At 40.7% G+C, this 18,690-nt stretch overlaps 1 protein-coding gene across 1 annotated transcript in view; it reads right to left on the reverse strand.

Moving 5' to 3' along the window:
- MSH3 (mutS homolog 3) overlaps positions 1-18,690 on the reverse strand; it is a 139,091-nt gene that overhangs the window by 81,186 nt on the left and 39,215 nt on the right. Inside the window, exons 9-11 of the mRNA XM_059694214.1 lie at positions 15,130-15,242; positions 11,035-11,149; positions 2,023-2,107 (exon numbers count right to left, since the gene is read on the reverse strand). Of these exons, the coding sequence (XP_059550197.1) occupies positions 2,023-2,107; positions 11,035-11,149; positions 15,130-15,242 (313 nt within the window). The remainder of the gene's footprint in view (positions 1-2,022; positions 2,108-11,034; positions 11,150-15,129; positions 15,243-18,690) is intronic.

Below are 18,690 nucleotides of genomic sequence, written 5' to 3' on the forward strand. Positions count from 1 at the left end.
CACAGAAGGAGTAGAAGGTACTGGAGATAGATGTGAGCTTGCACCGCCCTCCCAGAATTTACCCTGGAAGGGTTTTATTTTAGTCTGTTTTATTAAATCCTTTGTAAAAGTTTATCTATCTATACTTTTCTATTTCAAAGTTGAGTCATAAAAAGAATTTACAACTAACTAGAGATGATGGTTTATCCTAACCAGGGTTTCATTGTATTACAAAAAATCTATTAATAGGTTAAATCTTGTTTGGAACATAAAATTGCAGTTTTCACCTGAGTGGTTTTATTTTAACTTTTTCCTTTTCTTTCAAATCATCAAGCAGGTACTTACAGAAAACCTCCCTAATGTACTCAGTTGTGTGATTGGCAAAGGTATATTAGGACATGTTCCCTCTCTCAGGGCACTTAAATCCAAGTTTGGGGGAAAAAGACTCATAACCAGGACCCAATGCCACCTGGCAGGAAGGAACTATAAAAGGTATCACATCAGCTCCCTGGGCCTTAGGAGTGAAAGCAGAGCACAGAGCAGCTTCAGGGTCACGGAGGCTCCTGAGGATGGAGCTGGGCATTGGCCCACGGACGAGGCTGGTCCAGAGCAGCAACAGCACCACCCTCTGAGACAAGAGCCGGACTGGGCCGCCTGCAGCAAAGGGTCCCCGGAAGAGGACAGTGGAGGGAATCAGGTTCCAGGTACCTGGCCTCACTGGAGAAGCAGGCTGAGGAGAGAGAGGGGTGGGCAAACACAGTCCTGTTACACCTCTGCTCTCCCTGACACTGGCCCCTCCTCATTGCCCCTGTCCTTGCTCATCTGTAAGAGAGGCCAAGGCTGAAGTGCAAAGACACGCAGATGTTCATTCTCAGCTTCCATTCTACAAGGGCTCAAGTCTTGACAATGAAAGGATTTTTAAAGGGTATTTTGGTTACAGATGATTTTTGCCTTTGGAATGTGATTTCAGAACTGACTCCACAGTAGTAGGACTGGAACAGGGAGGATGTGGCAGAATAAGGACAACTTGGAATACTGGGGCTGTGTGTGCAGACTCTGACTGAGCTCTTCTTCATCCAAGAAATGTCCTTTTATTCCTACTACTGCTTTCCTATCATGGGATGTATACAGAGTTGATGAGAAAGACTTGTGGGAAAGATTCTCACTTCTGGATAAATGAAATGAATGACAAAATAAAAGTGTTATTGAATGGAAAGTGTTATCTAGTATACACAGATAGTTTGGAAGCGGGAGAAACTAGATTAAAAAATCTAGTTAGTAATATACAAATCCAGGAGTCAGGAGAATAAATGTGGCATTTACTATAATTCACAACAGTAATCAATGCTTCTGAAGAGCTTTATACCTTTGACTCAGATCGTTCAGTCTCCACTACTTACTCAAAAGACTTGAAACTTCTTATTTCTATGACTTTGTTATGATATCGTTAATTTTATAACATAACATCTCACACTACCAAGTGCCAATTTAATAATAATGAAAGCAATCATTTCAATGGTCCATTATCTTCCTAATTCATCAATAAATGGCAAATAAATGATGAAAATTTGTAAAGGGAATTATTACGCATCTTACAGTCTAATTGAATATCACAGTAACTTGTTTTATATGCTGCATAATAAAATAAGACTGCAAACATTTCAAGAAAAAGTTAAATGTAGAAAAATATAATTAAGCAGACAAAAAATCTTCATATGAATTTTCAAAGATGTTCTTCCAAATATTTGATACAGAAATTATCTGAATTAGCATGTTACTTCAATCATTAAAACAGACATCGCTATAGCTTACTAAGTAACCCCACAGAAGTATTTCTTATACTGTATTTAATTCTCCAAAAAGCAGTGCTACAGTAATCAACTAATAAATAGATAACAGGACAGGCAGAGCGGTCAGTTGAAGACAATATTGTTGTTTTCACCTGTATTCCTAAGAATATTACCTTATTCCAAAATGCTACCTTATTCCAAATTTTGTTTTTTCAAAACCATTTGAAACAACTAGCCCTTATGTTTACCTGACCTGATTCTGTAGGATTTCAAGATTCCTTAATGTTGTTCCATTAATTGTCATAAATTCCATTGCACCTGACAACTGTTTAAATTTCCTGTAAAAGAACGAAATATGAACCATGATGTAAGTGCATAAAGAACTAATGTAAGCACTAGAAATATTCCAGTGATAATATGACAAAAGTTAGCTCTTTGATAGAGAATCAAACCAAAGGAGCTAAAATAATATTTACTGGTATATTGTCTCCCATTGATGCTGGTGTCATTAAATAGGTTGATGGCAAAATGAGGACAGTTGCTCTCAAACCAAACACAAGAACAAGGAAGGAAAGTAAGTGTTACAAACAATTTTTTAATATATTCCCAGAAATAGAACCAAACATAGTCTTGTATCATTGGCAGAGCATGTGGTGGTGTGGTATTTTCAGGAAACAACTAAGCAATTAGCTTTAAAAATGTCAAGATAGTTAAAAACATCCTTCTTATTCTTTAGCATGAGATCATCTTGATAAACCCTTGAACAGGTTTTAATCAACATTCTGATATGTGCAACAAATGTAATTTACTCTCTAATTAACAATGCACATTAATGTGGCTGTTTTAATAGAGTATAAAATTGAAAAAAGTAGCAGAAAATATTTCCTTAAGCTCAAAGAATTCATATTCTCCGACGTACCTGTAACTACTTCAAACTAGGTTAAAAGTTCAATAAATTTCAAATAGACTTGAGTACTGAGTTGCGATATGATTAATAAATGTATGCACAATTCCAATTTTGTCCTTATTAGTCTTTCATGTTAAAAAGTATAATAATCAACGAATTACTAATACAGGATTCAATGTCCTTTATAAGCCAGTCAGTCCTTAGATGTTTCTGTTAATAGCACTTACAGATTTGATGGCTAAAAGGCAAGAAACATCATGGCAAGGTCACTAAACTATTTGGAGGGAGAGCATGAGTGTTTCCATCATAGCTGTAATAAGATTTAAACAAAACCCAGTTTCCCAAGCCAGTTATGGAAACAAGGCCTCATCCAGGAATCTAGAGCCTAAAATCAAAGCCAGCATTCATTGCAAGATGCCTCCACTTCTAGATGACTCCTCAACTAAAGCTCCAGAGCCCTGAAAAAGAAATAACTTACTGCACATTAGGAATGTTGCCTAGTAACTGAACGCTGTCCTTTGGCAGGGTAATTTACCTGCGACAGATTTGACCTAGCTTCCAAAGAATGGTAACTTGTTAATCATGTTTAGAGGGAAGCAACTCCAACACTGATTGATACCAGACGTATGTAGCCCTTTCTCGCCTTCAGATAGCAGTTGGTCATTCAATAATGTAATTACAGCAACTTATGCTCTTGGGCTATCCTCATTAATAGATTTTTGGCCTGCCTCTGTGACTCAGAGGTTGAGTATCAACCTATTAACCAGGAGGTCACAGTTCGATTTCCAGTCAGGGCACATGCCTGGGTTGCAGGCTCAATCCCCAGTGGGGGGCATGCAGGAGGCAGCCGATCAATGATTCTCTCTCATCAGTGATTTTCTATCTCTTTCTCCCTCACCCTTCTTTTCTGAAATTCATAAAAATATAAAACATAGATCTTAGCTCCTTGGAGGCAAGGTTTATTGATATCACACAATTTGCAGCACCTGCAGGGCCTAGCAGAAAGTAGATGCTCAACCAATATTTGCCATCTTCCTATAGGGAAACCAGTGTGTTTGTTTCCCTTTGCTCAGAAATGTCTGTGAACACCCAAGGTCAGTAATAAAATGTAAAACATTTTCGGGAAGAAACCATTAGGCAGTGGTTGGCTGTGAAGCTGACAGGCGTTAATACAGCTTCCTGGTCAAAAATCCAAGCTGCAAGAGCTAAGAGGCTAGACTCAGAGTTGGTATCTAATCAGTGCCCATGTGTTTAGATATGTCATTCCCTGTTCACAAAAGTTGGGTTTACTCTACACAAGTTAACACTTGCACACCTTAATCAGACAGAGACGGTGCTTAGCTGGCATGAGAGAAAGACTAATCAAGAACCCATAATCCATCAGCCTTTCCTGAAAACTCTTGGCAAGCTGCCTTTATCTCCCATTAACATCGGAGGTGTAAAATAAAATAAGTGGCATTTAAGATGTGTGGACTGTCCAGAAATACTGTCTGTTCAGTTGCCTTCACCTTCACAAGAACTTGTACACCCAACAGTCCATATCCTGAAGAATGGTGTCTTAGGTGTAGGATCACGAAAGCATTCCGTTCCACCAATCATCTGAGGGTTTTGTCACCTAACACCAACTAAAACTGAAATCCTGCTCCTCCTATGCCTCAATTGAACCTTTGAAGCAAGAACATTGAGAAGACCCAGATTAGAATTTCAAATGCTCATAGAAGAGTTTGCATGACTGCGTTTGTACCTGCTTGCTAAAAAGTATCCGTATGTGTGGCAGAATTTTGTTTGGACTAACATGCAACCTGGTAGAGAGAGGGTTGGGGAGGAGGCTTAGATCCCTCACCTACATATAATTACTGGGCCTCCTAATATCTACAATATCAAAAAGAACCCAGTAACTGTGAACCAAACTGGCTTAAGTTAGCTCTTTTTACTGTGCTTCACAGATTTGCATGTACAGTATCACAAATTGAAGGCAAGATCCTTCACCAGCAAAATGATTACGGCTCACTTTAAAATAATACTTGCTGCCCTAGCCTGTTTGGCTCAGTGGATAGAGTGTCGGCCTGCAGACTGAAGAGTTGCGGGTTCGATTCCGGTCAAGGGCACATCCTGGGTTGTGGGCTTGATCCCTCGTAGGGGATGTGCAGGAGGCAGCCTATCAATGATTGTCTCTCATCATTGATGTTTCTATCTCTCTCTCCCTCTCCCTTCCTCTCTGAAATCAATAAAGATATATATTTAAAATAACACTTGTTTTACTGCAGTGGTTTGGAACCAAAACCACAGTATCTCTAAGGTCTGCCTATACAGGTTCTTTTTCACTTAACAGTGTTAATGAGATGTGCATATGGGTTTTTTGTTGGTTTTAGTTTTGGTTTTTGCCATTAGTCCACAAGTCATCTAGACCTCCAAGTAGACGTTGGGAGAAGCAGAGTTTCTTTAAACTGACATCTGCATTGATTTTTAATAAAAGATCAACTACTGGACAACATTAAACTAAAATGACCCTATGAAACAATAATTATCAAGCAATTATAAGAACCAATTTTGCTGTTGGTTCTCCCAAATGTTTGATTGATAATATGTTCTGGAGGTGGGGAAAATTTTCCTTATGTCAGTGCTATTTCCACTGGAAATTGTATATACTTTTGAACTAAGGGTTGAATCTGCCAGCATCCTTAGGAATTCAACGGTATATGATCCTGCTCTGAAATACTAAAAAAAAAAAAAAAAATCTGAATTATTTATCCTTTTCGAAGAAGCTAAATTTCATCTGCTTTGAAATGAATCTCATAAATAATGCCTGGCTAGAGTTCATGTTGTGTGAACCTGGATAGAAATATTATAAGTAACATAGAAACATATTTCATTAATATTTAAGACAACAAAAATACAAAGGATGCTTTTGTTTCCTCAAGTTTTATTTATTTATTTTTTTAATTAAATCTTTATTGTTCAGATTATTACATTTGTTCCTCTTTTTTTTCCCCCCCCATAACTCCCCTCCTCCCAGTTCCCGCCCCACCCTCCGCCCTCACTCCCCACCCACTGTCCTCATCCATAGGTGCACGATTTTTGTCCAGTCTCTTCCCACATCTCCCACACCCCTTTCCCCCCCAAGAATAGTCAGTCCATTCCCTTTCTATGTCCCTGATTCTATTATAATCACCAGTTCATTCTGTTCATCAGATTATTAATTCACTTGATTCTTAGATTCACTTGTTGATAGATGCATATTTGTTGTTCATAATGTGTATCTTTACCTTTTTCTTCCTCTTCCTCTTCTTAAAGGATACCTTTCAGCATTTCATATAATCCTGGTTTGGTGGTGATGAACTCCTTTAGCTTTTCCTTATCTGTGAAGCTCTTTATCTGACCTTCAATTCTGAATGATAGCTTTGCTGGATAAAGTAATCTTGGTTGTAGGTTCTTGGTATTCATCACTTTGAATATTTCTTGCCACTCCCTTCTGGCCTGTAAAGTTTCTGTTGAGAAATCAGCTGACAGTCGTATGGGTATTCCCTTGTAGGTAACTCGGTTTCTTTCTCTTGCTGCTTTTAAGATTCTCTCTTTATCTTTTGCTCTTGGCATTTTAATTATGATGTGTCTTGGTGTGGTCCTCTTTGGATTCCTTTTGTTTGGGGTTCTCCGCGCTTCTTGGACCTGTAAGTCCATTTCTTTCACCAGGTGGGGGAAGTTTTCTGTCATTATTTCTTCAAATAGGTTTTCAATATCTTGTTCTCTCTCATCTTCTGGCACCCCTATAATTCTGATGTTGGTACGCTTGAAGCTGTCCCAGAGGCTCCTTACACTATCCTCGCATTTTTGGATTCTTTTTTCATTTTGCTTTTCCGGTTGGATGTTTTTTGCTTCCTCGCATTTCAAATCATTGACTTGATTCTTGCGCTCCTCTGGTCTGCTGTCGGGCGTCTGTATAATATTCGTTATTTCAGTCCGTGTATGCTTAATTTCTCGTTGGTTCCCCAATATAAGATCGAGGGTCTTATTAGTTTTCGTGTAGATCTCATTAAGTTTATCGACAGCTTCTAAACAGTTCTTGAGGGACCTTAAAAGTGTGGTTCTGAACTCTATTTCTTCCATTGACAATTTTGTCCTGTTTCTTTGTCTCCGCATTTTGTTATGCTTCCTTGGTGTACCCCCTAGTGGTCTTTGTTCGAAGTCTTATAGTTAAATCTTGATTGTTGTAGCTAATTCCAGGGAGGGTTTGACCTCCAGGCCAAGTGGCTATGAGAATCAGCTGTGTCAGCAGTGAGAGAACTTCTGTCCTCTAGGGAGGTGCTAATCTAGCCTTTGCCTGAGGCTATCCGGCAAATGCCTCCGTGCAGGGCTTGGGCGGGGCGGGTCGCACAGGATCAACAGGGTGGGCCGGAGAGAGCAGTTATGGCGGCTCTCAGTCCTGTCCCCAGGGGCTCTGCCTCTCTGAGTCCCAGCACCCGCTGCAAAGCTCGGAGAGAAAGCTGCACTCGCTCTGACCGAAGCCAGACAGTCCCGCTTCTCTCGTTTGAGTCTGGGTCCCTAAAGACTCGCCCGGATCTGGTGCTCAGAGTCTGCGACTCCCTCCCGATTGAAAACAACAACCGCGCCCTCCGCCGCCAGCCCGCTCCGCGCACTCCGCACCTCAGAATTTGACTTCACCACTGCGCCTCCTCTGAGTGTCCGTGTGCGTTTCTCTTTCCTCCTAGTTGTAGGACTTCCACTCAGCCAGCGTTTCTGTGGTTCTGGGTGATGTCCGTTCCGTGTTTTAGTTTCACTTTTGAAGTAGTTGTTCAAAGCAGCAAACTCCGGCGTTAACCTATGCCGCCATCTTGGTTCTCTACATCTGTTTCCTCAAGTTTTAAAATGAAAGGAAATATACTTGCTTCTAACTTGCCACAGAAATTTTAAGACACTATATCATTACAAAACTACTTAAAAAATTTTTTCTGAATTAGACAGAGGCAGTAAAGGTACAGACTTATCTGAAAGCTCAACCCCCTTCAAAGATCCTATTTAAATATTATTTAAAAATGGAAACAAAGAAAAAAATCTATTATGTTACATATTAAATCAATAGTGGAAAGTAGTTCCCTATGTAGAGTTTTTAGAGGTCATACATTTACCATTTGCCTAATTTTTGTATGGTTAATTTAATTATTATAAATTTAATTTTATAAAATTATTACAAATTTTCATTCTTATAAATTTTATTCTATTACAAAATTTGTTTTATTTTAGATTCGCTTCTACTTGACTTGCAATTAAACAAAATGAATATCTTTGCATTCCTAAATGTTTCCAATAAGCACATTAGACAGGCAAATAAAAAGAAAGATGTGTAACAGTTCCCAAATGACTGCTAGGTTCAATGGCTCACTAGAAGGATGCACAGGACTCAGCATATATTCATTCGGCTCTGATTGATTACAGTGAAAGGACATAAAGCAAAACTTGCTCTATCTAATAAAGCCTCACTTAACCCATCCTTAAGAACAATTCCTAAAATGGTTTATTTTCCTCCAACAGCCTTTGTAAATGCACAACGACCTTTAAATAAATGTATATCAAGATTTTAATGAAATATGCAGCAACCTTTGTGAAAGCATTTGCAAAATAACACAACTAAGTTCCCCAATCACATGGCTCCTAAAGTAAATATAATCATACCTGATGCTGCTGAGCTTTTAAAGCAATAGGACTCAATTTTAAATAAGAATGAGAACATGCACGTTTTTCCAAAATAATCCCTTTGAGAGGCTACATTTTCCCCCCCAAGATATAAGAACTGTGGAATTACACTTTGGGAATTATATTCAGAGCCAATTCACATGCCACCCATAAAACATCATCACTCCCAGTTCATTTTTAAGCAAAAAAATGGTACCAGTTTGATCTTTATTCATTAATCTTCGCTCCCAAGGACATTTTTTTGCAATTTCTAATCAAATCCATGCTCACAGGATAAAGAATTCCTTCCTTCTCTCTTTTTCATTAATCCTGTATTTACTGACTGCCTACTAAGTGCTGGACATATGCTGGGTGATATACAATGTGAAGGCCTAAATTTTGGACCTCTTTATATCTTTCTTTTGTCTGCATCTATGGAAATGAGAGGAAGGGATTACCCAAGAGGCAGAGGAGCCACATACTAAGTCCTCAGCAGATCCAGTTCCCTGACCACTCCCCAACATCACCACCCGATATAAGTTTAGCTGCACTCAATCTATCAAGTCAGGTAACTTTAAAATAAGCTATTTTAATTTCAGTACAAATAAACATTTTATGTTTTAGTGTTTAGTATTATTTTTACTTTGAATTACATATGAGGAGGGCACAATCATGTTTTCAGATCCAAATTCATCTACTTCTAAACACAGGAGGGCCTGATTTTAGAAAAAGTCAGTTTTCTTATTTCAATAGTAATACTTCATTGCCGGGTGATGTAGGGACAGAAACAAATCTTTTTGTTTTTTGGCTTTTATCTAGTTTTTTTTTTTTTTCAATTACAGTTTACATTCAATCTCATGGTGTATTAGTTTCAGGTGTACAGCATAGTGGTTAGACAATCATATACTTTACAGAGTGTTCCCCCCTGATATTTCCAGTACTCCACTGGTAATGGGAAAGCTATTAGTCACTAGTTCTACCTCAGTTGGCGGCTCCCTAACGGAAACAAGTCAAATGGTCGATGGCTTGTCATCCTTTCCTTATGGGATCCAACACCATCAAGCATACAGAGTGACCTCTGCGATGCTTCCTATTATTGGGCCCTAACGTGGAACCCAGGAGGTAGAATGCCAGGCTGCTATTTTTTTTTAATAAAACACTTCAGCCACACTACTCCATATATAGATCAATATTGTACCCAGATTAAAAAATCAGCATCAAGCAGAACTTCCCTGTGCCATTTCGCCACCGACCTGTTCTGGTTTCCCCTCCAGCCCCACTCCTCTGAATTTGTTGTTGCTCATTCCCATGCATGTCTTTCTACCTTCTCAATGTATGTATGCATTCTACTATTGTTTCACATGTTCCCAACTTCACATAATGATCTGTACTGTGTGCCCTTCAGCAATTTGACTTTTGGCTCAATATAATGCTAACAAAAAATATTTTAGTATTGTTACATGAAACTCTAGTCCGTTCATTTTCATTGCTGTATAGCATTACAGTGCAAGAATATAACACAATGAACCCACACTCCTGTTGATGGACATTTAGGCTGCTTTTCAACAGGACAAAACTATTTCCAGAGAAATGGTATTCTGTTCTTCCTAAATAACACATACTAGAACACACACCAAAAAAAGACATTACAAAAGAGAGTGAATTTCTTCCACTCTCTCCAGCAAACTCAAACCAGCACCACCTTTTTGTTCCTCAATTCATACTCAGCCATTTTACTAAGATCGCTCCTATCTGTCCACCCACCTCTGCAGGGCAGAAAGTAGTTTCCTTACCCAGGATCAATATGACGAAGGGTAATTCTTTACAGAGTCAAAGACAAGGGTCCAGTGAAGGTGGAACACAGGAAGGCAAGAAAATTATCCCCCTACCTTTTTTTATTCCACTGGTTTTTAAACTAGTATTTTTCTAGAATGTCACTTGACAGCTTTTAAATCTCGGAACTCTACAACATTAATCACTTTTTAAAAAGCTGTCTATGGCCCTGGCCAGTGTTTCCAAATGGTTAGAGTGTCGGCCCACAAAATGAAGGTTCCCAAGTTCGATTCCTGGTCAAGGGCATGTACCTGGGTTGCAGGTTTGATCCTCAGCTTGTGCAGGAGGCAACCAATCGATGTGTCTCTCTCATGTGACTGTCTCTCTCTCTCTCTCTCTCTCCCCCTCCCCCCCTTCTACTCTCTCTAAAAAGCAATGAAAAACATTTCCTCAGGTAAGGATTAAAAATTAAAAACAAAATTTTAAAAAAAGCTGTTTGTTAGAAGCTATTCTCTTTGTCTCCAACTTAATGACCTATGAAATAAGAATTGAAACCAAGAATAAGAAAGGCAATGAAATTTTATGAATGTTTTTTAATACCACTTCTTAATTCCACTTATTACTATTTGCCAATTAACTTTGCTTTAGAATAAAGCACCATTTTGTAGTCAAAACTCTACTACATTAAATAGCTATTATGAATACAAACTGATGGAATTATTAAAGATTCTATCACTGTTTTTTATATTAGTTAATATCTTTAGTATTCTTAGGAACAATACCACATAGTTCATCCATGCCCTCAAACAGAGTGTTCTATCAATAGCAAGTAAAATTCTCCGAGAATAGTGTTTACCGAATTCAAGAGATGTTGTTAATATAAGCCCTCCCCTTTTTAATTTTTGCGGAATCACTTACATGGGTTTGGAAAGCACCTTTGCCAAGTTGAACTCTTTGAGGTATCTTATTATGGCCGCCAAAGAGCAAACCACAGGCTTCTCCAGGAGAGCGGCACTGGAAAGACTCTGAGAACCTAAAAGCAATATACACCTTCGTTAGAATTATTATTCACCATTATTTTAAAAATTTAAGTTAAATAAAATTTAGTTTATAGTCATTGAAATAATAGTTTAGAGATTATCTCCTTAAAATGACCTCTGGAAAAATGCAGATGACTACAAATACCCACGGCATGGGAAAAGGGCACTGTCTGATGGTGGAACGAGCCTTTTTGTAAAGCAATAGAGCAACTTTTTCAAAATGTAAAATGCTCATCTCCTTTGACTCAGTAATACTCCGAAATGCATGTCCAAGATGTGGAAATAAGGAAGTGAGTTGGAAAATCTTTTGTAATAGTAAAAAACTAGAGACAACCTAACCGAATGCCACTAGAGTAACAGTTAAATAAATTGTGGTAAGTCTAGATTATTACACACCTACTAATAGGAATGACTCACTGCTACCTGTACTGATATAAAAAACAACAACTATCCACAACATATTGCCAAGTGAGAGGAAAAACAGCTGAATGGCCATTCTCATCTCTCAGCAGGAATCCGGCCTCTCAGCTCCTCTGTGCCCTATAGGGTATTCTTAACAGAACACAGCCAAAAGAACCCTTTTTAAAATGTACCTCAACTCATCAGACTACTTAAAAGTCCTCCAACATCCCCCAACTCACTGAGTGAAAAACCTCAAGTCCTTAAGTCTGTAAGGTCCTACACACCTTGCCTCCCATCTCCTCTTTAACTCTGAGCTCCCCTCTTAACATGCCTCCCCTTAGTTACTTTGTTCCAACACCCAGGCCCCCTGCTATTCCTTAAACATACCAGGCACTTAAGATATGCAACTCTGTTCCTTCACATATCCATATGGCTTTCTCCCTTAACTCCTCCAGTCTTTGTTAACAACTTTGTTCAAGGGCCATGTCCTCAGTGAAGCCCTCCTTCACCACCCTGTGTAAAAGTTCACCCTCGGGGACGAAGAAGTATAGATTGGCAGAAGTATACAAAACAGTCATGGGGATGTAACATACAGCTTAAGGAATACAGTCAGTAAAATTGTAATAACTATATATGGTGTCTAACATATATACACATGAAACTAATATACTATCGAATGTCATCTTAATTGAAAAATAAAAAAACAAAAAGGTTCACCCCTTCCCTGCCTTATACTTGTGCTATACACATGAAACTAATATACTATCAAATGGCATCTTAATTGAAAAATAACAAAAAACAAAAATGTTCACCCCCTTCCCTGCCTTACTTTCTTCATAGCACTTACTTTCTTCAAATGCACTAACTTATTTTATTGTACATCTCTCCCCATTAGAATGTAAGCTCCAGAGGGTGGGGATTTTTGTCTATTTTATTACTTACTGAATGCACTATGCCTCACATAATAGGCATTCAATAAAAATCAGATGAAAGAATAAGTTAAAGTTAATTAAACAAATATACACAATTATGTATGTACTCGAGGCCCAGTGCACAAATTTGTGCACAGGTGGGGTTCCTTGGCCTGGCTGGTGCTCAGGGCTGACTGGGGCAGTCTCACCCAATCCAGATTGGGACTGATTGGGGCCAGCTGGCCGGCTGGGGGTAGGGACTGTGGGAGGTTGGCCAGCCAGAGGGAGGGACTGCAGGAAGTAGGACGGCCACAGGAGGTTGGCTGTGGGAGCGCACTGACCACCACCAAAGGGCAGCTCCTGCATTGAGCATCTGCCCCCTGGTGGTCAGTGTGCATCAAAGTGACCAGTTGACCGGTCATTCGGTAGGCTTATATATATATACTAGGGGCCTGGTGCACAAAATTCGTGCACTGGGGGGGGGGGGGCGGCGGGGGGGAGTGTCCCTCAGCCCAGCCTGCCCCCTCTCACATACTGGGAAGCCCTCAGGCGTTGACCCCCATCACCCTCCAATCGCAGGATCGGCCCCTTGCCCAGGCCTGACGCCTCTGGCCTAGGCGTCCGGCCCGGGCAGCGGGGACCTGCAGTGGCAGCGAGGGGCGCCACGATCGTGGGCTTCGCTTTAGGCCCAGGCAAGGGACCCCTAGCTCCTGGGACTGCCAGCTTCGACCGTGCCCAGCTCCCATCGCTGGCTCCACCCCTACTTCCTGCTATCACTGGCCAGGGCGGAAAAGGCACCTGATTCTCCGATCATGGCTGGGGGGCAGGGCAAAGGCAGCCCCAGGGCCGCCTTTGCCCTGCCCCCCAGCTCTTAGCTCCCCCCTGGGTTTCCGATCACTGTCAGTGGCAGGGGGCTTCTTCCTGCTTTCCCTTTCGCCTCCCTGCATTGTGCCTACATATGCAAATTAACCGCCATCTTGTTGGCAGTTAACTGCCAATCTTAGTTGGCAGTTAATTTGCATATAGCCCTGATTAGCCAATGAAAAGAGTATCGTCGTACGCCAATTACCATTTTTCTCTTTTATTAGTATAGGTATATATATATATATAGAGAGAGAGAGAGATGTTTATGTATATATATGAGGATTTATACATAAGATTCATAAGGATTTGAGAAGGGACTTTTACTTTTTTCTTTAAACACAAATATATTTTGACTTTTCTTAGACATTTATTACTTTTAGAAATAATAAAAATATTACAATATATCTTCCATAAATCAGTAATATACAATATCTTATTAATTTCAACTATAGCTTTGTATAAAAATAAGGTGTAAATAAAGAGTTAAAGCCCTTTCCCCTTCTGAGAATTTCATCTTCTTTTAACTTTCTAGCTCTGTTTCCCAGGAAACCGGATAAAGATGAAATGCCAGTGTGTTATGAAGTAGCACTGCATATGGTGAAAATGACCTGAAATCAGTAAACTGCATCTGGACTAGGAGGAATTATGAATACCTAATTCCAGAAAACTGGCCTTCCCTGAGAGTACACTGACTCTTTGAACTTGGTATGTCCTTTGTACAAATTCCAGCAAGGGAATTGGGTTCCTGCAGGACATGGGGCGTTTGAACCAGGCAGACCCTGCACCCACCTATTAAGAGTCTCCTTTCCTTTCAGCTGAGCTGTCACTAGCAGCAAGGGGAAATGTAAGCACCAATGGCTCTGTGAACTGCTACAGAGACCACTGAGGAATACTCCCACCAAGGGGAGAACATGTGCCTGGCCCACAAGCCAGGTGCTCTGTCCTATATCCTTCTAGGTGATCTGATGCCAAGATGGCTTATGGTAGTCTTGTGACTTAGTCTTGTCTTTAGTTGAGCATAAGATGATGATCTCTTGGTGATATCGCAGACAGTTGTCATAAATGGGTTACACTCGCAGACATTCAATTCAATTTGGCCAAGTCACCATGAGATTAAAGGGATGGGGAGAGAAATGCTCACAAGACATTGATACCTGGGAGGGAGCTGGGGGAGGCTGATCAATCTATGGGCTAATGGAGAAAGCTGTGCAGCCTGTGATAAGAGATAAAAAAGGACCTTAACTAAGCTGCACTGACAGGAATGAGGGGTCCAGACCAAAGCAAGCACTGATACTGGCTGAGGAAAAGTGAATTAGACAAATAATGGTTAACTAACATATTCAGACCCTGTCATTAATGTGAATTAGACAAATAATGGTTACCTAACATATCCGGACCTTGTCATTAATGTTCTGGTATTTAAATTACAGTAATCAACCTTTTGAAATGCTACCCTTTATCAAGAGATTTATCCAAACATTCTATAAAACTGCAAAAAAAAATAATGGGCCATCTTTTAAGAGGAACAAGAAGGAAAGCTGGTCACTAAGTAACTCCTTACACTCCAATGAATATGTCAAAAACATTAAATTACTAAATGGTCATAACTACAAAAGGAGAACTATAGTAGTGTTTTTGACGAGTGTAAGAACAATAAAATCTTCCCTCTACTTCTTCCAATTATGTATTGGTAACTACTTAGTTTTCATTACATTGAAAGTCAAACTTGAACCTTTACCCAAACCTCAACTCAGTTAAATTTGAGGACATATGGCTAACATGTTTATAATCTTTACCTTTGATGTCAATTATATCTTTTACACAAAACTCTGTAAACACCTGGGAAGCATGGCTGTATTCAAAATACATGTTATCCATCCTTTCTACTCGAATTCTGTCATCCCGTACCCTGAAAGAAAAAAATGAAAATTTCAAAGATAATTTTCCATAATCTTGAACTGTGTGTATTTAGGCCTTGGCCTGACTAAAAAAATAAATAAATAAAGACCCATTCCTTATTCTCTCTCAAATTAAAAAAAAAGAAAATATCTAAAGTTTCCTGGTTAAAAAGTTCCATTTCATAAAATGTCATTATTCCTTTTACTACTGGTATATCACCTAGCACACGATGAGTACTTTATATTAATTTTTTTATCAAGAACTCACTGAAATTAAGGTCAATTACTTTAATAAATACAAAAGGGGACCTTTTCTTCAACTCTATTTACTACAGTGTTATCATTAGCATACATGAGCCTATCAATTTTATATGTAGTAACTATGCTGAATGCTAATTGATTTTTTGTATTGTCTTTGTATGCATTAATATCACCTGTAAAGATATAAAACTGTTTGTTTCTCCTTTATAATATCTACTAGGGGCCCAATGCGTGAATTCGTGCACCTTGAAAGGAACTGTGGGCCGCAAAGCTGCATGGGCACAGGGGCGACTCTTGGCCCATCCTCTGCACCCCTACCTGGCCCCTCCTGCTGTGCACCCCCGACCCCCGCCATCCCCTGTCTGCTGGCAGCCCCACTCCCACCACTGCCTCTCCCACGTGCTGACAGTGCCAGCCCCGTTTGCACCCACAGCAGGTGCAAGTGGGGACGGCACTGGCAGTGGGTGCAAGCAGGGCCATCACCAGCAGCAGGTGCAAGAGGCGGCTGCTGGCCCCAATCACCCCTCAGGAGCAGGGGGAGGTGGAGAAGCCCTAAGGGGCAATTGGGACCAGCAGCTGCCACTCGCACCCATGACAGTGCCGAGTGATCGGGGCTGGCACCAGCACTGGCAGCAGGTGCAAGCGGGGCCGATGCCAGCAGCAGGTGCAAGCACTGGGCAGGACCATGGCGCACAGGAACAAAGAATTTTCAGTAACCACCAGAGGCTGGACCCAATGACAGTGACCGGAGCCTTGCCTTGGTCTGGCGCCCCCGTTCACCTGCTCCACCATCCCACCACGGCCAATGCCCGCCATGTTCTGCGCTCTGCTACCTGCTGCCGACGCCTGCCATGTTCTGCGTGCACCCCCTGGTGATCAGTGCACATCATAGCGACAGGTTGTCCAGTTGTTCTGCCATTCGGTCTATTTGCATATTAGGATTTTATATATATAGATTCTTCATTTCTTTTTCCTACCTCATTACACTATTGGCTAAGAAGTCCAGGGCTGTGTTGAATAAAAGTAATGCTAACAGGCATCCTTTGTCTTCTTACTGACACTAATGGGGAAAAGTTTCAACTCCTAAGTATAATGTTTGCTGTAGATTTGGAGATAAATGACTTAGACTAAGGTTTGGTAAAATTCCCAGAGTAAAAAATAAAATCTTAGTATAAAGGACTGTTGAATCTTACCTAATGTTCTATCTATATGTGTTAAAATGATCATGTGGTCTCTCTCACTTAATTTCTTAACATATTATTCATATTTTCTGATGCTGAATGACTCGTGGTTTCCTGGGATACAATATCCCTGTCATGTTGTTCCATGTGGCTCAAATAAAGTTATAAACTTGATTTCTTAGTTTTTAACTTTTTCCCAGGAAATCTGTGCCAGCATACCTGGCTCCAAAGGCTCTTTCTGTTCTACTACAAGACTAGACAGGCATAGTGGATTCAGGAAGAAATGTAAGAGGAAGATTTTCTCCCATCTGTGGTGCTAAAGAAGGATTTTTCTACCTTTATCTACTAGAGAGGTAGTGTCAGACTAACTATTGCAAGTCTCTTATCAATTTTTGCTGTAGACTCCCTTAATACCTGGATTTTGACAGCAAAGTTATTATTTAGCGACTCAAAAAGGAATGAGTGACCTTACATGAGCTCCACAGTGTTTTTGTACAAGTTCCTAGAGTGAACACAAGGCAGCTGGTAACTCAGTTACTGTTCTAATTAACATTTTGTATGATAAGCAGATAAGGATTTAGAAACCCATTAAATCAATAACAATGGACTTGTCCATTATCTTTGAGGCTTTCATGGAAGTATTACAAAAGTGATAAATTCATTGTTCTGCAATCTGTATATTAAACGTTCTCATGCAAAATTTTTTCCACAAACCGGTTGGAGTTAAAAATCTCATATCTGGCCCAGCTGGTGTGGCTCACTGGTTGAGTGTCGACCTATGAACCAGGAGGTCACAGTTTGATTCCCAGTCAGGGCATGCCCCGGGGGGTGTGTGCTCCTGGCAGCCGATCAATGATTCTCTCTAAACACTGATGTTCCTATTTCTCTCTCCCTCTCCCTTCCTCTCTTGAAATAAATAAAAATATATTTTTAAATTTCATATCTGTGTTTTCCTGTATTTCTTAAATTGAAGAAAGTTGAAACACTTATATATATAGTGAGTAACATCCAATCAGAATTTTATCAAACTAGCTAGGGGACTGTCTAGGGCGGGGGGATAAAATGGATACATATGTAATACCCTTTGTAATACTTTAAGCAATAAAAAAAAAAAAAAAAAAAAAAAGAATTTTATCAAACTAGACTTTAATAAGTTTCTACATTAAACATAGAACTGTCGGGAACCAAGATGGCGGCGATATAGGCAGACGTGTCCCAGGTCGTGTCCCGGAGCAAATGGAACGAGCAGCTGAAGCTAGTAACACTCACACCGAATTGGCGAAATTGCTCAGCTGGTGAGAGGGTTTACAGCCGGGAAGAGCAGAACTCCCCTGGTAAGGTAAAAAAAAAAACCAGGGATTTGGGCAGGAAAGCTTGCCAGACCTCTGAGCCCAGAGAGTCGGAGGGAGACCGCGTGGCAGACAGCCGTGTCCCTTGGGACAGGCACAGCCCCTGACGGGGGAAAGGAGAACCGCGGGATTCCTGGCGCCGCCAGGGAAATTGAGAGCTGGGTTCTGTGATCACGGAGGACTGAGCCTAAAGGGGGCAGCCTGAAGAGCTGACCTGACCATGCAGTCCCGGTAAGAGAAGAAGCTTACAGAAACCAAGCCTTCCCCGTTTCCGCGGCCGGCATTTGTTTGTTTGTTTTCACTGAATCCTGTTCATGGGACATTTCGGATACAGACACTCACCTGTGCTGAAGAGAGGGAGAGTGTGCGGAGGAGTGGAATCTGGGGAGAGACTGGGGAGAGGGGGGGAGCCGGGAGAGGTGGCAGTGAATTGAGTGCTGAGACACCCCTGAGCCCAGGACTGGGGCAGCCATCCTCTCCAGAGAGTGAGACTCCTCCCCCCAGCCCCCAGGCAAGGAGCACAGCCACACCCAGATTCCACCCTGAACGAGATCAAGGATTAAGATAACCTGATCACTCCCTGGGAGTTAACAGGGTCTGGCCTATAGAGGGATTTTCAATCCCAGCAACAACATAGCGCCGGCAACTATTACACAGTCAGCTCTGGG

This window comes from Myotis daubentonii, chromosome 4 (genome assembly GCF_963259705.1).
Source record: "Myotis daubentonii chromosome 4, mMyoDau2.1, whole genome shotgun sequence".
Taxonomy (NCBI): domain Eukaryota; kingdom Metazoa; phylum Chordata; class Mammalia; order Chiroptera; family Vespertilionidae; genus Myotis; species Myotis daubentonii.